General features: G+C 45.0%; 1 protein-coding gene across 3 annotated transcripts in view; it reads right to left on the bottom strand.

Moving 5' to 3' along the window:
* The window catches only part of TPGS2 (tubulin polyglutamylase complex subunit 2), a 33,888-nt gene that overhangs the window by 5,605 nt on the left and 4,189 nt on the right, over positions 1 to 24,094 (bottom strand). For all 3 annotated transcript variants that reach the window (XM_077284201.1, XM_077284219.1, XM_077284210.1), the window contains exons 2-3: positions 23,907 to 23,997; positions 12,599 to 12,678 (exon numbers count right to left, since the gene is read on the bottom strand). In XM_077284201.1, the coding sequence (XP_077140316.1) occupies positions 12,599 to 12,678; positions 23,907 to 23,979 (153 nt within the window). In that variant the 5' untranslated portion in view covers positions 23,980 to 23,997. The remainder of the gene's footprint in view (positions 1 to 12,598; positions 12,679 to 23,906; positions 23,998 to 24,094) is intronic.

The raw sequence follows: 24,094 nt of genomic DNA, 5'->3' as shown, positions 1-24,094 counted from the left end.
TTACTCACCCTCCTCAGGTCCAGTGCGGAGTCTCCACCGCTGCTCCCAATGCCTGTTTATGTCGGCAGCGCTGCAGACAATCGGTGAGGTAAGCGGCTAGAGTTGTCTACTCAGTCCGAGCCTCTGAGCTCAGTTATTGGCTTCAGCACTGTTGATGTGACACCTGGCAGTGGCGGAGACTCAACACTGGACCAGGGGAGGGTGAATATAGCGCACAGACTGCAGCGGGGAGAGGAGGGGGCAGGGCTTTAAGTAATTGTAAAACATGGTCTCCATTCAGACCAATTGGTTGTATGTGCAATGCAGGAACGGACGGCAGATGCTTTGTGTGACCTTCTCCACTCAGCCATAAGATGCGGATCCTGAATGGGGACCTCCGCTCTACTGACTCCCAAACAGGGAACATGTAAAAGGGTTTTCTACACCCGATAACCCCTTTGAGATAACTCCTGAATAATGGCAGGCAGATTTAGTGAGGTCTACCTGCGCTCCTGTTGTCTCGCTGTGTTACTGACTCACACGGCTGGCTACACAATGTGTTACATAACCCTATAATCTCACTTTTGCTTTGCAGGGTCAGAGTCTAGTTTTCTTTGCTCACCTGCACCAAATTATATGCTTAGAATTACACACTGTAACAGAAAACCATCTGTCCATAATGAACCTGATCCACTACTGCCCCCTTGTGGTAGATATTACATAATAATAATAATAATAATTTTATTTATATAGCGCCAACATATTCCGCAGCGCTTTACAACTTATAGAGGGGACTTATACAGACAACAGACATTACAGCATAACAGAAATCACAGTTCAAAACAGATACCAGGAGGAATGAGGGCCCTGCTGCTCGCAAGCTTACAATCTATGAGGAAAAGGGGAGACACAAGAGGTGGATGGTAACAATTGCTTTAGTTATTTGGACCAGCCATAGTGTAAGTCTCGGGTGTTCATGTAAAGCTGCATGAACCAGTTAACTGCCTAAGTATGTAACAGTACAGACACAGAGGCTATTAACTGCATAAAGTATATGAGAACATGATGGAGGAACGTGATTATGTTGTTGTTTTTTATTAATAGGCCACACAGGGATAATTAGGTTAATGCGTTGAGGCGGTAGGCCAATCTGAACAAATGAGTTTTTAGTGCACGCTTAAAACTGTGGGGATTGGGGATTAATTGTATTAACCTAGGTAGTGCATTCCAAAGAATCGGCGCCGCACGTGTAAAGTCTTGGAGACGGGAGTGGGAGGTTCTGATTATTGAGGATGCTAACCTGAGGTCATTAGCAGAGCGGAGGGCACGGGTAGGTTGGTAGACTGAGACCAGAGAGGAGATGTAGGGTGGTGCTGAGCCATGGAGTGCTTTGTGGATGAGGGTAGTAGTTTTGTACTGGATTCTGGATTGGATGGGTAGCCAGTGTAATGACTGGCACAAGGTAGAGGCATCGGTGTAACGGTTGGCGAGGAATATGATCCTGGCAGCAGCATTCAGGACAGATTGGAGCGGGGAGAGTCTGGTAAAAGGTAGGCCAATTAGTAGAGAGTTACAATAGTCCAGACGAGAATGAATAAGTGAGACAGTAAGAGTTTTTGCAGAGTCGAAAGTAAGAAAAGGGCGAATTCTGGAAATGTTTTTGAGATGCAGATAAGAAGAGCGAGCCAGTAATGGATGTGGGGGGTGAATGAAAGCTCGGAATCAAGGATGACTCCAAGGCAGCGGGCATGTTGCTTTGGAGTAATGGTGGAACCGCACACAGAGATGGCAATGTCGGGCAAAGGTAGGTTTGTAGAGGGAGAGAACACGAGGAGTTCAGTTTTTGACAGGTTCAGTTTCAGATAGAGGGAGGACATGATGTTAGAGACAGCGGTAAGACAATCACTGGTGTTTTCTAAAAAGGTCGGCGTGATAACAGGAGAAGAGGTATATAATTGGGTGTCGTCAGCATAGAGATGGTACTGGAAACCAAATCTACTGATTGTTTGTCCAATAGGGGCAGTATACAAAGAGAAGAGGAGGGGGCCTAGGACTGATCCTTGAGGAACCCCAACAGTAAGGGGAAGGTGAGAGGAGGAGGAACCAGCAAAACAAACAGTGAAGGATCGGCCAGAGAGATAGGAGGAGAACCAAGAGAGAACGGTGTCCTTGAGGCCGATGGAGCGGAGCATAGTGAGGAGGAGCTGATGATCCACAGTGTCGAATGCTGCGGAGAGATCCAAGAGAATTAGCATGGAATAGTGACCATTAGATTTAGCTGTTAGTAGGTCATTAGAGACTTTAGTGAGGGCAGTTTCAGTAGAGTGTAAAGAGCGGAAACCAGATTGAAGAGGGTCGAGAAGAGAATTATCTGAGAGATAGCGGGTAAGACGGGAGTGGACCAGGCGTTCCAGGAGTTTAGAGATGAAGGGAAGATTAGAGACAGGTCTATAATTAGCGGCACAATTTTGATCGAGGGAGGGCTTTTTAAGTAGTGGATGTATGATGGCATGCTTAAATGAGGAGGGAAAAATACCGGAAGTGAGGGAAAGGTTGAATATTTTTGTTAGGTGAGAGGTGACAGCCGGGGAAAGGGACTGGAGGAGATGCGACGGAATGGGGTCGCTGGTGCAACTGGTTGGGCGAGAAGATGCAAGGAGCCTGCTTACTTCTTCTTCTGTAACTGGTTCAAAGTCAGAGAGTGAACTAGATGCAGTGGGGGAGGGAGGACAGTGCTTGGTATGAAGAGATTGGGAAATGATTTCCTGTCGAATGTGGTCAATTTTTTCTTTGAAGTAATTGGCCAGATCGTCAGCGTGGAGATCTGTGGTTGGGGCCTGCTCTCTTGGGTTGAGTAGGGACCGGAAAGTGTCAAAGAGACGTTTAGGGTTATTGGACAGCGAGGTGATGAGGGTGTTGAAATAGGTTTGTTTGGAGAGGTGAAGGGCAGAGTTGTATGTTTTTAACATGAACTTATAATGGATGAAATCTTCGGGCAGATTAGATTTTCTCCACAGACGTTCGGCGCACCTGGAGCACCGCTGCAGGAAACGTGTTTGCAGCATGTGCCACGGTTGTCGCCGTCTGTGCCGAGTTGTTCTATGTATAGGAGGTGCAGCTTCTTCCAGGGCACTTTGCAGGGTTTCATTGTAATGCTTCAGAGCAGAATCAGGACAAGAGATGGAGGAGATTGGGGCCAATGAAGACTGCAAGTTCTTCATAAGTTTCTGGGTGTTAATGGCCTGTATGTTTCTATAAGTGTGGAAAGTGGGGATGACCTGAGCGGGATGGCAGTTCTTGATAGAGAATGAAAGAAGGTTGTGGTCAGAGAGCGGGAGAGGGGAGTTTGTGAAATCATCCAGTGAGCAAAGCCGGGAGAAGACCAAATCAAGGGAGTTTCCATCATCATGTGTTGGAGAGTTAGTATGCTGCGAGAGGCCGAAAGAGGAGGTTAGAGATAAAAGGTGAGAAGCAGATGGGGAGAGGGGAGAAGCAATTGGGATATTGAAATCACCCATGATGAGGGTGGGGGTGTCATAAGAGAGAAAGTGTGGAAGCCAGGTGGCAAAATGATCCAGGAACTGGTGAGAGGGGCCGGGAGGACGATACACCACCGCCACTCGCATGGAGAAGGGGACGTAGAATCTGACAGCATGGACCTCAAAGGAAGGGAATACAAGTGAGGGTACTTGGGGGATAACTTGGAAGGTACATTTGGGTGAAAGGAGCAGACCAACGCCTCCACCTGCTCTGTTGTCTGATCTTGGGGTATGAGAAAAGTGTAGTCCACCAAATGAGAGAGCAGCAGCAGCGGTGGTGTCTGACTGCTGGATCCAGGTTTCAGTAAGAGCCAGGAGATTAAGAGAGTTAGAAAGGAAGAAGTCATGAATGAAGGAGAGTTTATTACACACAGAGCGAGAATTCCAAAGAGCACAATTGAAAGAGACAGAAGGCATGCATGGAATATTAATAAGGTTAGAGGGGTTTCTGGGTGTAGCAGTTGGGAGGTTTGACTGGCTATAACATGGGGGGCCGGGGTTCGGAGAGATGTCTCCAGCAACTAGGAGAAGGAGGATAGAAAGAGTGAGCAGATGGTTAAGTGATTTGTGAGAGCGTCTCTTGTGTTGGATGGTGGGACTGAATGGATCTGTACTGTTGAGCAATGTGAACAGAGCATGAGTGCTATACATAGGAGAGGCCAGGACAGAGGGGCCAATATGGATGGAGTGTAAAGAGTTGATGCAAGGGCGGTGATTGTGTGTGAAAGCAGCAGCCATGATACAGATTATACAAATACATATGGTGAGTATTTGCTGTGTGCCAACTGAATAGGGAATAGATTTTGATTGTCTTACCTGTCTCCTGCCCTGTCTAACTGCCATGTTATAACTGCTGAATACTTTGAAAAAAAAAATGTACACGAATAATAGTGCACGAATGCCCCCTGCATGAATGCTTCCCCAAGCTATATCTACATTTATAGGTGGCCAGCTCTTAGATCTCACTTTTTTTTTTTTTTGGTCTTCCCCCCTCTCGTTACCAATCAATCTAACTCAATTGAGACAGCAGGGCACAATAAATGTAGTGATCAGATAAACAAATGTCCAGGTCTACATGGATCATAAACCCCTTTGAAAAACAGTTATGCGAACTCTTGGCATAAGGACAAGCAGAAGAGAATTAAATATCTAGAAACAAAAACAATTGCATAACAAGCTGGCTAACAAATATAGATATAAGCAGGAATCAATGCCGAAGGTATTACAGTTGCATCCACTGACATGCAGCTCATCCGTACCGAAAAAAGATGGCAAAGGAATCCATTTGCAAAGTTTTTTAATCAAAGTTTTTTAATCAATCAAAAAAATTAAAACAGAAAAAAAAAAACCCCAACAAACTGTTGGAACAGATGACATCCGATGCACGTGGCCATCAGCTTGAATTCTGCAGAAATGAATGGGATTAATATTTAATAAACTCAAAACTTCTCCTGGTGAAGGGGGAATCATAGGCGATTCGGGCACTGACACAAAGTGTTAGCATCCATTTACATCACACGTCAAACTCTGGCCCACAGGCCAAATCTGGCCCACGGGGTGATTACATTTAGCCATCGATGCTGGCTCTGCCCGCCCATTAAAGAGGACTATGTGGGTGGGACTCATTATTCAGTATGGAGGACTATGTGGAGCCCATTATATTGTATGGAGAACTATGTGGGGACCATTATAATGTATGGAGGACCATGTGGCACTCATTATACTGTAAGGTGGACTAAGTGGGGCCCATTATATTGTATGGAGGACTATGTGGGGCCCATTATACTGCATGGAGGACTATGTGGGGCCCATTATACTGCATGGAGGACTATGTGGGGCCCATTATACTGCATGGAGGACTATGTGGGGCCCATTATACTGCATGGAGGACTATGTGGGGCCCATTATACTGCATGGAGGACTATGTGGGGCCCATTATACTGCATGGAGGACTATGTGGGGCCCATTATACTGCATGGAGGACTATGTGGGGCCCATTATACTGCATGGAGGACTATGTGGGGCCCATTATACTGCATGGAGGACTATGTGGGGCCCATTATACTGCATGGAGGACTATGTGGGGCCCATTATACTGCATGGAGGACTATGTGGGGCCCATTATACTGCATGGAGGACTATGTGGGGCCCATTATACTGCATGGAGGACTATGTGGGGCCCATTATACTGCATGGAGGACTATGTGGGGCCCATTATACTGCATGGAGGACTATGTGGGGCCCATTATACTGCATGGAGGACTATGTGGGGCCCATTATACTGCATGGAGGACTATGTGGGGCCCATTATACTGCATGGAGGACTATGTGGGGCCCATTATACTGCATGGAGGACTATGTGGGGCCCATTATACTGCATGGAGGACTATGTGGGGCCCATTATACTGCATGGAGGACTATGTGGGGCCCATTATACTGCATGGAGGACTATGTGGGGCCCATTATACTGCATGGAGAACTATGTGGAGCCCATTATACTGTGTGGAAGGCTGAATTGGGATCACAGTTGGGGCATCATACTGTGTTGAGGTCATTTGTGATTATAAGTAGAGATGGATGTGGAGACACGGAGGGTTAGAGGGTGCCCTGGTTCGCTAGTTGAAACCGGATGGACAAGGGATCATCCCCAAGCATTGCCCCTTTCTTTTTATTGTGGGCATAACACAGGGTGAGGGTAAAACAGTGCGGAAATACTTTATTGAACCACAAAACAGACAGATAAGACATAGGACAGTCCCAGCGTTTTCCAGCCTCTAGAGCTAGCGCTACACTTAGAATGGTATGGGTCTCCAATAAAATGGCCGCCGATGGTCTTTTCTATTACAGGTCAATGCATGTGAGGTATTTACCTCTACCTGTATCTGGGTGCTTCTTTTTTACATGTTAAACAGGAAATTGATGTATAGCCATCTTGTTCTAATGAGTATATTAGGAGGGGTCTGCCGTGCTTGGTTTGCAGCCTCATTTTTAATCATGACTCCTTACTGCCATAACATCCTGAATCTCTCCTGATGAACCCGGTTGGGGGAAACGCGTCAAGAGTGTGTCTCCTTCATCTAAGGAGCTATATCATCGTACATTCCAGCTGCTTGCATGCAATACCGCACTGGAGCAGATAAGTACAGTTGGTTTGGGGAATTATTCCCTTCGTGCTCCCGGTGTATTATCTTGCAATGTGCAGTTGTGTGGTATACAATTCCGTGTGTGGCTATAGTTATTCATTTGGTTTATCAATGCTATGCAGTACAGTTGCTGGAAATTTTATAAGAGTCATTGCATGTCAGCACCCATCAAATCCCTAAAAACTAAGTAGGTGGGGATTACTTTTTCACAGTAAAGTGTTGTTATGGGACTTAGATATTTTTATCTTTAAACCTAATGTGTTAGCTATGAGTGACCTAGATTGAGTGCACTGTCTCTTCTACCCTCGTACATCCTACCCTTTTATTATTATTATGTGCACATTGTTATCATTCTAGTAGTGCATAATACAATATACAATATACACAGGCCATCTGGCCCTCTGTTTCCTACCTTCGGTCTTATAGGGTTTAATAGGAGTGCAGGGACAGCCATCGCACGAACGGGGGCGCCAGTCTCGTATTTCTTAGGGTGCCAACCTCCGCACCAAGGTAGGCCCTCAGAGTGGATATCTAGGGACAGGTCACTCATTTCCACACATCGGCTGAGTGAGCTTGTTGTGACATAGCAACACTTTTTATACCGTCACTAAATATTATCAATTTTGGTGCTGTTAGTTGTTTTTCATGAGGTATAATACTGGGTGTACCTCTGTTATATATGTATATATGTTACTGTAAAAGTCAGAAGGACGGTAAAACCTAGGATTTACCGGTCAATCTGGACATTCACCGAGGCCGTCGGTAAAAGCTCTAAATGAAAAGTAAAATTGGACTTTTACCGGTGAAGTCTTGGTAAATGTTAACATTTCTCAACAGCGTTGGTAAAAGTCAGAAATATCTGGTGTGAAGATGGAACATCTGACTTTAACCAAGCGCAGTTGGTAAATGTGCACATTTACCACGGCTTCTTGGTAAATGTAGATGAGAAGGGTGTAATAAAAAGTGTAAGCCACCGCGGGCGAGGAAATGGAGGACACATTTGCATTTTGAAGAATAAAAATATTTCTAACGATTAAGGCCTTCATCAGAATGGGAAATTGCGTTTAGTTAACTTTTACCACCATCATCTGCTGGTCAGAGTCAGAATTCTGTGACTCAAAGTTACTTTTACCAACACATGCTGGTAAATGTAAAGATTTACCAAATCGCCCAGGTAAAAGTCCAAAATCGTTTGTTTATATGGAATACATCTGACTTTTACCAACGCTGCTGAGAAATGTTAACATTTACCAAGACTTCACCGGTAAAAGTCCAATTTTACTTTTCATTTTGAGCTTTTACCGACGGCCTCTGTGAAGGTCCAGATTGACCGGTAAATCCTAGGTTTTACCGTCCTTCTGACTTTTACAGTAACATACATACCGTATATACTCGAGTATAAGCCGACCTGAGTATAAGCCGACCCCCCTAATTTTGCCACAAAAAACTGGGAAAACTTAATGACTCGAGTATAAGCCTAGGGTGGGAATTGCAGCAGCTACCGGTAAATGTCAAAAGTAAAAATAGATACCAATAAAAGTAAAATTAATTGAGACATCAGTAGGTTAAGTGTTTTTGAATATCCATATTGAATCAGGAGCCCCATATAATGCTCCATGCAGTTTATGATGGCCCCATAAGATGCTCCATATTAAAATATGACCCATACAGTCATGGCCAAAAGTATTGACACCCCTGCAATTCTGTCAGATAATACTCAGTTTCTTCCTGAAAATGATTGCAAACACAAATTCTTTGGTATTATTATCTTCATTTAATTTGTCGTAAATTAAAAAACACAAAAAGAATTGTCCTAAAGCCAAATTGGATATAATTCCACACCAAACATAAAAAAGGGGGTGGACAAAAGTATTGGCACTGTTCGAAAAATCATGTGATGCTTCTCTAATTAGTGTAATTAACAGCACCTGTAACTTACCTGTGGCACCTAACAGGTGTTGGCAATAACTAAATCACACTTGCAGCCAGGTGACATGGATTAAAGTTGACTCAACCTCTGTCCTGTGTCCTTGTGTGTACCACATTGAGCATGGAGAAAAGAAAGAAAACCAATGAACTGTCTGAGGACTTGAGAAACCAAATTGTAAGGAAGCATGAGCAATCTCAAGGCTACAGGTCCATCTCCAAAGACCTGAATGTTCCTGTGTCTACCGTGCGCAGTGTCATCAAGAAGTTTACAGCCCATGGCACTGTGGCTAACCTCCCTAGATGTGGACGGAAAAGAAAAATTGACAAGAGATTTCAATGCAAGATTGTGCGGATGTTGGATAAAGAACCTCGACTAACATCCAAACAAGTTCAAGCTGCCCTGCAGTCCGAGGGTACAACAGTGTCAACCCGTACTATCCGTCGGCGTCTGAATGAAAAGGGACTGTATGGTAGGAGACCCAGGAAGACCCCACTTCTTACCCCGAGACATAAAAAAGCCAGGCTGGAGTTTGCCAAAACTTACCTGAAAAAACCTAAAACGTTTTGGAAGAATGTTCTCTGGTCAGATGAGACAAAAGTAGAGCTTTTTGGGCAAAGGCATCAACATAGAGTTTACAGAAGAAAAAAAAGAGGCATTCAAAGAAAAGAACACGATCCCTACAGTCAAACATGGCGGAGGCTCCCTGATGTTTTGGGGTTGCTTTGCTGCCTCTGGCACTGGACTGCTTGACCGTGTGCATGGCATTATGAAGTCTGAAGACTACCAACAAATTTTGCAGCATAATGTAGGGCCCAGTGTGAGAAAGCTGGGTCTCCCTCAGAAGTCATGGGTCTTCCAGCTGGACAATGACCCAAAACACACTTCAAAAAGCATTAGAAAATAGTTTGAGAGAAAGCACTGGAGACTTCTAAGGTGGCCAGCAATGAGTCCAGACCTGAATCCCATAGAACACCTGTGGAGAGATCTAAAAATGGCAGTTTGGAGAAGGCACCCTTCAAATATCAGGGACCTGGAGCAGTTTGCCAAAGAAGAATGCTCTAAAATTCCAGCAGAGCATTGTAAGAAACTCATTGACGGTTGCCGGAAGCGGTTGGTCGCAGTTATTTTGGCTAAAGGTTGTGCAACCAAGTATTAGGCTGAGGGTGCCAATACTTTTGTCTGGCCCATTTTTGGAGTTTTGTGTGAAATGATCAATGTTTTGCTTTTTGCTTCATTCTCTTTTGTGTTTTTTCATTTAAGACAAATTAAATGAAGATAATAATACCAAATAATTTGTGATTGCAATCATTTTCAGGAAGAAACTGAGTATTATCTGACAGAATTGCAGGGGTGTGAATACTTTTGGCCATGACTGTATAATCCTGCATAAAGGCCCCATAAGATGCTCCATAGACACATTTGCCCAATATAATGCTGCACAAATGCTGATTATGGCCCCATAAGATGCTCTATAAAGATATTTGCCCCATATAGTGCTGCACAAACCTTGATTATGGCCCTATAAGATGCTCCATACAGACACTTGCCCCACATACTGTAGTGCCCTACAAACGTTAATTATGGCCCCATACAGACACTTGCCCCATATAGTGCTGCACAAACGTTATGGCTCCATATAGTGCTGCACAAACGTTATGGCCCCCATATAGTGCTGCACAAACGTTATGGCCCCATATAGTGCTGCACAAACGTTATGGCCCCATATAGTGCTGCACAAACGTTATGGCCCCATATAGTGCTGCACAAACGTTATGGCTCCATATAGTGCTGCACAAACGTTATGGCCCCCATATAGTGCTGCACAAACGTTATGGCCCCCATATAGTGCTGCACAAACATTATGGGCCCCATATAGTGCTGCACAAACGTTATGGGCCCCATATAGTGCTGCACAAACGTTATGGGCCCCATATATTGCTGCACAAACGTTATGGGCCCCATATAGTGCTGCACAAACATTATGGCCCCATATAGTGCTGCACAAACATTATGGGCCCCATATAGTGCTGCACAAACATTATGGGCCCCATATAGTGCTGCACAAACATTATGGGCCCCATATAGTGCTGCACAAACATTATGGGCCCCATATAGTGCTGCACAAACATTATGGGCCCCATATAGTGCTGCACAAACATTATGGGCCCCATATAGTGCTGCACAAACATTATGGGCCCCATATAGTGCTGCACAAACATTATGGGCCCCATATAGTGCTGCACAAACATTATAGGCCCCATATAGTGCTGCACAAACATTATGGGCCCCATATAGTGCTACACAAACATTATGGGCCCCATATAGTGCTGCACAAACATTATGGGCCCCATATAGTGCTGCACAAACATTATGGGCCCCATATAGTGCTGCACAAATATTATGGGCCCCATATAGTGCTGCACAAACATTATAGCCCCATATAGTGCTGCACAAACATTATGGCCCCATAGATGCCCCATACAGATATTTGCCCCATTTGCGTCGATAAAAAAAAAAATCACATACTCACCTCTCCGTCGGTCAGGCCCCCGGCACTTTCAATAGTCACCCGCACCTTGTTCCGGCGCCACTCCATGTTCAGCACCGACGTTCAGCAGAGGGCGCACACTAACTACGTCACCGCGCCCTCTGACCTGAGCGTCACTGCTGAAGACAGATCGGCGCCCGGAACGAGGAAAGGTGACTATCGCGCAGCGCTGCGCTCCCCTCCCCTTATACTCACCTGGTCCTGGCGCTGTGCAGTCCCTGCTTCCCCGACGCCACAGCTTCTAACTGTACTGAGCGGTCACTGTTACCGCTCAATACAGTAATGAATATGCGGCTCCATCCCTATGGGAGGTGGAGCCGCATATTCATTTACTGTAATGAGCGGTACCATGTGACCGCTCAGTACAGGAAGAAGCTGAAGCTGCTGCTGCCGGCGCCGGGGAAGCCAGGGACCTGCAGGGACCGCGCCTGGACTAGGTGATTTTTAGACAGCCCCCCTCCCCTGCCGACCCCTGGGTATGACTCGAGTATAAGCCGAGAGGGGGACTTTCAGCCCAAAAAAGTGGGCTGAAAATCTCGGCTTATACGGTAGATATATATATATATAGAGATATTTTTGATGGAGGTTTTTCTAGTATTATAACATTATTGCTTACTAGCTAGTTGGAGAGTGTAGGGTATTTCATTGGTTTTTCTTCCCTATTACCTCTCAGCAAAGTTTACATAGGCATTTTTTCACTGAGGGGGATTTATTCTATTTTTTAGAAATTTATTATTAAAGGTTATATTTTAACAATAGGGGCTTCTCCTTTGGTAAGCTAGTAGACAGGAGGGTCACAATCTGGCTTCTCTGATCATCTCCATGGAGCCAGGTGACCCGCAGGTCCCATTCCTGGTCTCCACAAAGGTATCCATGGAGATCAAGAGACCGGCGGGTCCAAATCCTGACTACCCCAAATGTATCCATGGGATTAGTGAGGGTCAATGGAGCAGATCTGTATTGTTCCAGCCAGGGACGTGGTCCTGTAGAATGACACATCTGTGTCCCTCGTGATGGAGCCATGATGTATTGGCTGCTGTCCTGTAGAGAGTCTCTGGTTCTCTGGATGTCTTGGTTGAATCTCTGTCCATGGAGGTATCTACCCTTTTTTATAGTTAAATGTCCTCCAAGCCAGCATTCACAGTTAAAGGGGAAGAATGGTGATGAGACCAACTCGCATTGTTTAATTAGGTAATCAATTTGCATAATTTTTCCTCCCATTTTACAAGTTAACAAACTGGCTGTAATGTCATGTATTTACCAAGTTCTGCTCCTTTTTATGTAGGCTACTTCTTTAGTTACACAGGAATATGCTGCTCAGATGTGAGTGACCGTTATCTATACTGTATCCAATATCGATAAAATAAGTGTAGCTCTGGAGTATAGTACAGGATCAGTATGGCGTACGTAATGCATATGCAAACTACACATATTGGTTATGATATATGATCTCGCTCACCTGCTCCCAAGAGATTAAAGTGTGACGCTCGGCAGGAGGCTTCTCCTCAATCTTCACATCAGTCACACCGGGAGATGACTCTAATAAATAAGAACATCATGATTACTCTTCTCCACATTTACAGGAGACCAAAATGTCACAATTCATGAAGAGACTGAAAACTGTGCCTTCCCAATGATAAGAAAACAAGGATGCATCAGAAGTCAACCAATATATTTATTCCCTTTAGCAGGGTTGTTGAGTCGGTATTCATTTTGGTGGAGTCAGTATAAAAAGGACAGATTCCAAAATTATATAATAAGTTTGGTACAGCAGTACAATGCAGGATGCGTTCCAAATTTTTTCATAAGAATTTGGGAAAGTTGTGAAATGCCCTATAAATGTCTGTTCTATTCCTGATCTAAGGATCTCGGCTTTTAGAGGAGACGAATCTGTGCTGCACTTTATGCACATGCTCAGTAGTGACCAGTGCTGTGGAGTCGGAGTTGAGATGAATCTGGGCTGCACCTTATGCACATGCTCAGTAGTGACCAGTGCTGTGGAGTCGGAGTTGAGATGAATCTGTGCTGCACTTTATGCACATGCTCAGTAGTGACCAGTGCTGGGGAGTCGGAGTAGAGATGAACCTGTGCTGCACTTTATGTACATGCTCAGTAGTGACCAGTGCTGGGGAGTCGGAGTAGAGACGAACCTGTGCTGCACTTTATGAACATGCTCAGTAGTGATCAGTGCGGTGGAGTCGGAGTTGAGATGAATCTGTGCTGCACTTTATGAACATGCTCAGTAGTGACCAGTGCTGGGGAGTCGGAGTAGAGATGAATCTGTGCTGCACTTTATATACATGCTCAGTAGTGACCAGTGCTGGGGAGTCGGAGGGGAGGTGAATCTGTGCTGCACTTTATGTACATGCTCAGTAGTGATCAGTGCGGTGGAGTCGGAGTAAGGGATATTGAGGGGTCAGAGGTTTGGCTTACTGACTCCACAGCCCTGCTCCTTAGTATTACTGGGAGACACGACCACACACAGGAGATAGGATCCTAGAAAAATGATGATGGCTACAGTGGAGCAGGATACAATCAGGAGTGATCGTGGGAACGTCCTTTGCGATCAGTGATATTTGTACAGCAGCGATTTTCAAGGATCAAAAAGGGACTCAAAAAACATGCAGAGGTGTAAGAGACAGAAATCAGAGTGGTAGATGTACTGGATTGCTTATTGGCTTTAGAGCCCTAAAAATGTTACACAAATTTCCTAAAAAGTCTGTAATATGTCAGTCAGCTGTGGGGCATTTGTGGAGCAATACAATCGGGTGGTCACTTGTAGCAGCTCTGCATGGAGGGCTATAGTCATGCTTTGCTTAGTAATGAAGGTGATCGTCCCCACCCATAGTGCCCATATAAAGGGGGTACTCCAGCAACATGCATTTGTGTTATAGCAAAGGAATATCTGATCAGTGGTGACTTGGTTTTTAGGTACCCAGGCAGAAAGAGGAGGTGAGCAATCCACTCCTCTCATACAGGAAAATATGGGAAAAGTCACAACAGAGTGATCGTTTCTAATCCTGTCTCTAATCTCCCCTTCATCTCTAAACTCCTCGAACTCCTGGTCCACTCCCGTCTTACCCGCTATCTCTCAGATAACTCTCTTCTCGACCCTCTTCAATCAGGTTACCGCTCTTTACACTCCACTGAAACTGCCCTCACTAAAGTCTCTAATGACATATTTACAGCTAAATCTAATGGTCACTACTCCATGCTAATTCTCTTGGATCTCTCCGCAGCATTCGACACTGTGGACCATCAGCTCCTCCTCCCTATGCTCCGCTCCATCGGCCTCAAGAACAAAGTTCTCTCTTGGTTCTCCTCCTATCTCTCTGACCGATCCTTCACTGTATCTTTTGCTGGTTCCTCCTCCTCTCACCTTCCCCTAAGGCCATGTGCACACGTTCAGGATTTTTAGCGTTTTTTTCGCGTTTTTTCGCTATAAAAACGTGATAAAAACGCGAAAAAAACCGCTAACCTATGCCTCCTATTATTTACAAGGTATTCCGCATTTTTTGTGCAAATGTTGCGATTTTTTCCGCGAAAAAATCGCATAGCGGAAAAAAAAGCAACATGTTCATTAAAAATGCGGAATTGCAGGGATTCCGCACACCTAGGGGTCCATTGATCTGCTTACTTCCCGCACGGGGCTGTGCACACCATGCGGGAAGTAAGCAGATTATGTGCGGTTGGTACCCAGGGTGGAGGAGAGGAGACTCTCCTCCACGCACTGGGCACCATATAAGTGGTCAAAAAATAAGAAATAAAATAAAAAATAGCGATATACTCACCCTCGATGTCCCGCGCAGTGTTCCCGCCTCCACTGCACGCTGCCGTTCGGTTCCTGTAGCTGATGTGCGGCGAAGGACCTCGCCGATGACGTCACTGTCCTGTGATTGGTCGTGAGCGGTCATGTGACCGCTCACGTGACCGTGACGTCACGGAAGGTCCTGCGCGCACACACCAGCTATAGGAAGACGAACGGATGCCGCTGATGAGATGTCTGGGTGAGTATAAGCATTTTTTAATTTTTTTTATTATTTTTAAACATTCTATCTTTTACTATAGATGCTGCATAAGCTGCATCTATAGTAAAAAGTTGGTCACACTTGTCAAACAGTATGTTTGACAAGTGTGACCAACTTGTCAGTCAGTTTTCCAAGCGATGCTACAGATCGCTTGGAAAACTTTAGCATTCTGCAAGCTAATTACGCTTGCAGAATGCTAAAAAAACGCGAAAAAAACGGAAAAAAAACGCAAAAAAAAAAATGCGGATTTCTTGCAGAAAATTTCCGGTTTTCTTCAGGAAATTTCTGCAAGAAATCCTGAACGTGTGCACATACCCTTACTGTTGGTGTTCCTCAAGGATCGGTTCTAGGCCCCCTCCTCTTCTCTTTGTTAACTCAAATAAATTTTTATTTAGGATCACATGACAATTAACTTGTTACATTCTTATATTTCAATACAAAGTTTTCACCCCAAAACAGACCCCCCCATTCCCAACTTAATCCACCCCCTCCCAATCAGACAGCCAGCCTCTTTTAATAACTTAACCATCAGGATTATAGAGTTACTATCATCTCATGTAGATCTGTACGCCTCATATTAAAAACACCCTTCTTTTATAGTGAACCTATCCCATGGCGAGCCACGAAGACCACAATTTATCGAAGGTTTCTATTTTCCCTCTTTTCTTATAAGTTCCTTTTTCTAATATCAGGCCCTGTTTTACATACTGAAGGAATTCCCTTCTTGTAGTCGGCTCGTCCCTAATCTAATTTCGCGCTATTACCTTTCGAGCCATATACAGTAATCTGGCAATGGCTGTCTTCAGATTGTAAGGCTACGTTCACACGATCCGGATTTTGATCCGGATCCGTAGCGGATTTTCAGCTGCGGATCCGGATCAGTTTTCCATGTTGGTTACAGTACAATGTAACCCAATGGAAAACCAAAACCGCTGTGCTAACGATCCGTTTTTCCGCTGGAAAATCCGCGCGGATTTTCCAGCGGAAAAAAGAAGTAGCATGTCAATTCTTTCAGCGGATTCCGCACCGGTTTTCCAGCAGCTCCAATAGGAAACTGCTATTGGAAACCCGCAGTGGAAAACGCTGAAGAAAAAGGATCAGAAAACGCAGCTCAAATTCACTGCGGAATTTAGCTGCCGTTTTCCAAAAACGGGCAGGAAAAAAAAAGGATGGAAATCCTGATCGTGTGAACGTAGCCTTATCCCCTCCAATCTCATCCACGCATCCCAACAAGCACACTATCGGGTCTCTTGGCACCGTGCATTTGTACGCACCTTCCACTCGACTCAAAACCACCAACGAAAAAGCAGCCAGTCTCGGACAGGTCCACATCATATGAAATATGTCAGCATCTGCGGACCTACACCTCGGGCATTCAGAGTCATCACGCAAACCTGCCTTGAACAATACTTCCGGAGATTTATAGATTCTGTGTGTCACATAGAGATGTGAAAGCCTATACGGTTCGCTCAGTGACAGCCTTGGTACCCATTCCAGCACCGATTCCCAAGTTTCATTCTCCATTGGGCCCACATCTCTCTCCCACCTAGCTCTTGCCGTGATCAGATACCCCAGAAGGTAAGTATGCAGCAAGTCTTTATAAAGAGTAGAAATAACTGCCCTAGTAGTCCCCTCACCAGAGACATATTCCAACACTATATCCCTCTAAATACTGGTATTTCCGTCCCTATTCTGAGCTCCAAATGCGTGCCTCATCCGCAAATACTGATATTCCCCCTTAGGCCCGAGACCAAACTCTGCATGCAATCGAGAAAAGGATTTCAACTCCTCCTGCTCAATTATCTGATACACATATTGAATTCCCACCGCCTGCCACTCAGGTAACACCCCCAGTGCCACAAATTCCGGTAGGTTATTATTATGCCATATCGGGGAGAACCTGGTCAGACCCCCAACCCCACGTATGTGTTTCAGTCTACCCCACAATTTACATATCAAAAATATAGTAGGATACGACTTCCCCAGTGCCCCCAGAGACCCATCCTCTAGACACTGCACTACCGGTCTTCTGTTTGTCACTTTTTCCATCAATTGCTGTACCGTGCTGGACGATCCCTCACACGCCCAGCCCTTCAAGTGTTGACTCTGGGCTGCCAGAAAATATACTTCAGGGTTAGGCAATGCCAAGCCCCCCTCATTCTTGGGCCGCTGAAGCATCTCCAGCTTGATCCGACGCCAAACAAATTTTCTAAACAGGGAGTTAATCTGCCTAAATTTTTCCCGCTGTATCCAAACTGGCGCGTTATGAAGAACATATAGGATTTTTGGCATCAGAATCATTTTGATGAGATTCACCCTGCCTACCACAGATAAATGCAACTTAATCAAAGCATCCACTTTTGCCTTAAGAATACTTAAGATCGGAGTCAGATTCCTCTGTATGTAGTCCGCCACAGGCATCGAGATCCATATCCCAAGGTACTTAAGGTGACTTACCACCCACAATCGCCCCTCCTCCAGCGGCTCACTCCCCTCATCTTCAACATAGTCTACCTTGAACAAAATAGACTTACTCCAATTTAACATCAACCCCGACAATGCCCCAAATCTTTCAATAAGCCCAATAGCACCCCTCAAAGAAGCGACCAGGTCTGCCAGAAACAGTAGGATGTCGTCCTCGTACAGCGCCACCTTTCCTTCAATCATCTCATATTTAAACCCTGACACCTCGTCCGACTGTCGAAGCTTAGCAGCCAATGGTTCCACAGCCAGGGCAAACAAAAGAGGAGAGAGTGGACACCCCTGCCTCGTACCTCTCGCTAAATGTATAGTCCTTAATAACTCCCTGTTCACCCTGACTCTAGCCACCGGCCGCGAGTACAGCAGCCGAATCCAGGACACAAACTGCGAGCCAAACCCCATACACTGCAATACCGGCCAAAGATATCCCCATTCCACACTGTCAAATGCCTTATGAGCATCTAAGGATGCAATGACTCTCTGGCCATAATAGTCGGACCTAAGCTGCAGATTCATAAACAATCTCCATAGATTTACCGCCGTGGATCTATCAGGCATAAAGCCAGATTGGTCTGTGTGCACTAGGCCGGAGATTACACTCGTCAACCTAGTCGCCAACACCTTGGCCAGAAGCTTGACATCAACAGTGAGTAAGGAGATCGGCCGGTATGATTCAGGCTGCCCTAAGTCTTTCCCTTCCTTATGAATTACCGTTATTATGGCTTCTCTCATGGATGATGGCAAATACCCTCTACTTTTAGCCTCATCCAGGACCACCTTTAATCTGGGAATTAGCACCTCCCCCATATTTTTGTAGAGCTCAGCGGGAAACCCATCCACTCCAGGTGCCTTCCCATTAGCCATAGACTGTAATGCCCGACCCAGTTCCTCCTCTGTGATGGGAGCCTCCAAGCCCTCTCTATCCACGTCACTCAACCTCGAAAGCGCCAGTCCTTCAAGAAACGCCACTGTGTCTCCTGCTGACTCATCTACCCTAGAGGACTATAGGTCAGCGTAAAAGTCCACAAAGACCCCCAAAATATCTGAATTTTCGGAGACAATCCCACCATTCCCGGAAGTCAGAGTGAACAAACGAAGTATTCCTCTGAGCAGAAGCCACCAGCGACAGCATGTGTCCGACAGTCTCACCCTCCTGATAATACGCCAGTTTCTGAAACTCCCGCTTCCTTTCTGCCTTTCCCAGCAAAGTTTTTTCCAGGTGACTCTGAGCTGCCTTTAATCTGCTCTCAGCTTCAGGGGTACCCATCATAACCATCTCATCCTCCGCTACCCTTAGCCCATCAACCGCCGCCTTCTCGTCCGCCGCTTACATCTACTAATATCTCTAAATAGTAGTCCTCTTAGGTACGCCTTCATAGTTTTCCATATGGTTTCCCATATGGTAAGAACATCTGCACTCCCATCATTCAGCACACAAAAAATTCCGCCAACTCCTGTTTTATCTTATCTAAATCTATACTATGCAGCTAGTTAGGGTGAAACTTCCACTCTCTCTGGCCCACAGCCCGCGTCCCCACCAGTCGAAACTCCACCTCAATTGGACTATGGTCCGAGAGAGCCCTGGGTAAATATCGAACATCCATCACCATAGTGTTCAACAGACGATTGCCTAGTGCTAGATCAATTCTGGATAGAGTACCGTGAGCCGGTGTATAACATGAATACCCCCTTTCCCCAAGATGCCTAACTCGCCATAGGTCAGTCAAACCCACTTCGCGAATATAAGTCCCAAACGTAGTAATATGTCCCCCTGTCCTATTCTGGGAATTTTTATTTTATCCCAAAAGTCATCACATATGTTATTAAGATCTCCTATGATTAGAAAAGGCATCGGACCCCGGCGTTCCACCCATTCCAACACCTCCCTAATTTTCTTAATTGAGTACGGGGGCGGAATGTACATTGCCGCTATAAACATCAATACTCCATTTATTTTACATTGCACCATCACATACTGACCATCCACATCCACCTGAACAGTCACCTCTTCATATTGCACTCCCACGGGTACCAACAACGACACCCCCCTAGAGTACGCAGAGAAGGTAGAGTGGTATGCCTTCTGTATCCAGCGTCTCTTTAATACATCCACCTTTTCATGCACCAAATGCATTTCCAGCAGACATATCATTGAGGATCTCTGCTCTCGGACATACTGTAGACTCGCCGGGTCCCATCCGCAAGGCCTCTCACATTCCAGCTCAATATTTTAGTGTGGCCCCCCATCATGTGACTCATCATCCTTCATAGCAACCTCCTTTCCAAATTTGAGCTGTCTAACCCCTCCCACCCCCCCATCAACCCCAAACTTACCCCCCTAACCCATTCAATACCACACATTCTCTTATCAAGAGTGGGGCTCCACCGCCCATTGCGAACACTCTCCCTTGCCTTACCCTCTCCACTCGCCTCCCGCTGCCGTAACAAACAGAATTTCCCACAATTTTTGTTTTCAGAACAATCCAACTTATAAACATATGTAGAGAAACGTCAAACCAAACTTGCAGTACCCCGCAGAACCCTCCTCCCCCATATTTATTAACCGTTGCCGCCCCCTTCAGCCGAACACTCATTAGCCCTCCTCTTCTCTTTGTATACTGCCCCTATTGGACAAACAATCAGTAGATTTGGTTTCCAGTACCTTCTCTATGCTGATGACACCCAATTATACACTTCTCCTGATATCACAAAGGCCTTTTTAGAAAACACCAGTGATTGTCTTACTGCTGTCTCTAACATCATGTCCTCCCTCTATCTGAAACTGAACCTGTCAAAAACTGAACTCCTCATGTTCTCTCCCTCTACTAACCTACCTTTGCCTGACATTGCCATCTCCGTGTGCGGTTCCACCATTACTCCCAAGCAACATGCCCACTGCCTTGGGGTCATCCTTGATTCCGAGCTTTCATTAACCCCCCACATCCGATCACTGGGTCGCTCTTCTTATCTGCATCTCAAAAACATTTCTAGAATTTGCACTTTTCTTACTTCCTGTTTCACTCATTCATTCTTGTCTGGACTATTGTAACTCTCTACTAATCGTCCTCCCTCTTACCAAACTCTCCCCGCTCCAATCTGTCCTGAATGCTGCTGCCAGGATCATATTCTCACCAATTGTTATACCGATGCCTCTACCTTGTGCCAGTCATTATACTGGTTACCCATCCACTCCAGAATCCAGTACAAACTTATTACCCTCATCCACAAAGCACTCCATGGCTCAGCACCACCCTACATCTCCTCTCTGGTCTCAGTCTACCACCCTACCTGTGCCCTCCGTTCTGCTAATGAACTGAGGTTAACATCCTCAATAATCAGAACCTCCCATTCCCGTCTCCAAGACTTTACACGTGCTGCGCCGATTCTTTGGAATGTACTACCCAGGTTAATACAATTAATCCCCAATCTCCACAGTTTTAAGTGTGCCCTAAAAACTCATTTGTTCAGATTGGCCTACCGCCTCAACGCATTAGCCTAACTGTCCCTGTGCGGCCCATTAAAAAAACAAACAAACAAAAAAAAAACTTAAACCATAATCAGGTTCCTCGCATCATGTTCTCATACACTTTATACAGTTAATAGCACTCTGTGTCTGTACTGCTACATACTTAGGCAGTGAACTGGTCCATGCAGCTTTACATGAACACCCGAGCCTTACACTATGGCTGGTCCAAATAACTAAGGCAATTGTTACCATCCACCTCTCGTGTCTCCCCTTTTCCTCATAGTTTGTAAGCTTGCGAGCAGGGCCCTCATTCCTCCTGGTATCTGTTTTGAACTGTGATTTCTGTTATGCTGTAGAGTCTATTGTCTGTACAAGTCCCCTCTATAAGTTGTAAAGCGCTGCGGAATATGTTGGCGCTATATAAATAAAATGATTATTATTAATCCTGGAGAGAAGCAGCAATGGCATAATTCATGTACCGCTGATCTCGCAGGTAGGGAAGTTATGTGGAGCACTGGCTTCCCTTATGCATACGACTAACGTTACAGATTATCCTCCATATATACTGCACTGTGCAAACGATTAAGGTGTGGAGAAAAATCTGCAAACTAAGTATGTTATAAAAACATAGAAGTGTTAAGAGTTCATTTTTAGCAATTAAAAAAAAGCTAAGTGAATGAAGAAAAGAAAAAAGGATCTAAGTCACATCGATATTTGGTGACCGCCCTTTCCTTTATCATCACTTCCTCTAGACACAAGTGCTGCTCACAAAATTAGAATATCATCAAAAAGTTAATTTTTTCACTTCTTCAATACAAAAAGTGAAACTCATATATTATATAGAGTCATTACACACAGTGATCTATTTCAAGCGTTTATTTCTGTTATTGTTGATGTTTATGGCTTATAGCCAGTGAAATCCCAAAAGTCATTATCTCAGTAAATTAGAATAATTAACAAAAAACACCTGCAAAGGCTTCCTAGGCATTTAAAAAGGTCCCTTAGTCTGTTTCAGTAGGCTCCACAATCATGGGGAAGACTCCTGACTTGACTGATGTCCAGAAGGCAGTCATTGACACACTTCACAAGGAGGGTAAGCCACAAAAAGGTCATTGCTAAAGAAGCTGGCTTTTCACAGAGTGCTGTATTGTATCCAAGCATAATGATGGAAAGTTGAGTGGAAGGAAAAAGTGTTGCAGAGAAAGGTGCACAAGCAACTGGGATAACCGCAGCCTTGAAAGGATTGTTAAGAAAAGGCCATTCAAAAATTTGGGGGAGATTCACAAGGAGTGGACTGCTGCTGGAGTAATGGCTTCACACACAGACATATCCAGGACATGGGCTACAAGTGTTGCATTCCTTGTGTCAAGCCACTCATGACCAATAGACAATGCCAGAAGCGTCTTACCTGGGCCAAGGAGAAAAAGAACTGGACTGTTGCTCAGTGGTCCAAGGTGTTGTTTTCAGATTAAAGACAATTTTGCATTTCATTTGGAAATCAAGGTTCCAGAGTGTGGAGGAAGAGTGGAGAGACCACAGCCCAAGCTGCCAGAGGTCTAGTGTGAAGTTTCTACAATCAGTGATGGTTTGGGGAGCCATGTCATCTGCTGGTGTAGGTCCACTGTGTTTTATCAAGACCAAAGTCAGCGCAGCCGTCTACCAGGAAATGTTAGAGCACTTCATGCTTTCTTCTGCTGACAAGCTGTTGGAGATGGAAATTTCATTCTCCAGCAGGACTTGGCCCCTGTCCACACTGCCAAATGTACCAATACCTGGTTTACAAACAACAGTATCACTGGGTTTGATTGGCCAGCAAACTCGCCTGACCTTAACCCCATAGAGAATCTATGGGGTGTTGTCAAGAAGAAGATGAGAGACACCAGACCAAACAATGCAGACGAGCTGAAGGCTGCTATCAAAGCAACCTTGGCTTCCATACCCCCTCAGTGCCACAGGCAGATCGCCTCCATGCCACACCGCATTGATGCAGTAATTGCTGCAAAAGGAGCCCCGACCAAGTATTCAGTGCATTTACTGAACATACATTTCAGTAGGCCAACATTCCGGAAGTTCAAATTTTTTCAAGCTGGCGTTATAAAGTATTCTAATTTACTGAGATAGTAACTTTGGGGTTTTCATTGTCTATAAGCCATAATCATCAACATTAACAGAAATAAACACATGAAATAGATCACTCTGTGTGTAATGACTATATATGAATTTCACTTTTTGTACTGAAGAACAGTAATAAATTAACTGTTTGATGATATTCTCATTTTCTGAGAAGCATCTGTACACTTGCTCAGTTTTTGAAGGCACACGGCAGGTTGTTGCTCCAGACATCTTGGAGGATTGACCACAGATCTTCTGAGGAGGTCACTTGTGCAAATCCTTCTGTCTCTGGCGTGTGATCCCAGACAGACTGGATGATGTGAGATCAGGGATCTGTGGGGTCCGTATCATCACTTCCACGACGCCGTGCTCTTCTATACATTGTTGGATATTTGGGGTTATTGTCCTATGGCAGAATAAATTTGGAGCCAATCATACGCCTCCCTGATGGCACTGAGTGATGAATAAGGGTCTTCCATCAAAAACAGAGTACAAGTGTAGCTAGGAGAACTGGGACTGTTTTGAAGGCAAAGGGATATTAATGAGATTTAGATTTCTCTTTTGCTTATTTAATTGTTAATTAATAATAAACTATTACCACTTCCATTTTGTACACCATTCTTACTGTGCAGCATAACTTTTGCTCAGCACTGTAAGTCCGGCCACACATGGTCACTCACCCAAAATCTTGCTTATTCCCAGGGTGATTTTCTCAATGTGAGAAGCCATTAGGTTTTCATTCTTATCTGCCATCTGGACACCACACTGGACCTAAAGAGAAGCACAGGGTCACCATTAGATGAGGCCGCACACAAGGAGCGACTCTAGTCCTACCAGTAAGAGAAGGTCTACTGAACCCTTCCATTCT

The sequence above is a fragment of the Ranitomeya variabilis genome, chromosome 1 (genome assembly GCF_051348905.1).
Source record: "Ranitomeya variabilis isolate aRanVar5 chromosome 1, aRanVar5.hap1, whole genome shotgun sequence".
NCBI lineage: Eukaryota > Metazoa > Chordata > Amphibia > Anura > Dendrobatidae > Ranitomeya > Ranitomeya variabilis.
The sequence above is the reverse complement of the archived record's forward strand: the minus strand, read 5'-3'. Positions and strand labels throughout refer to the sequence as shown.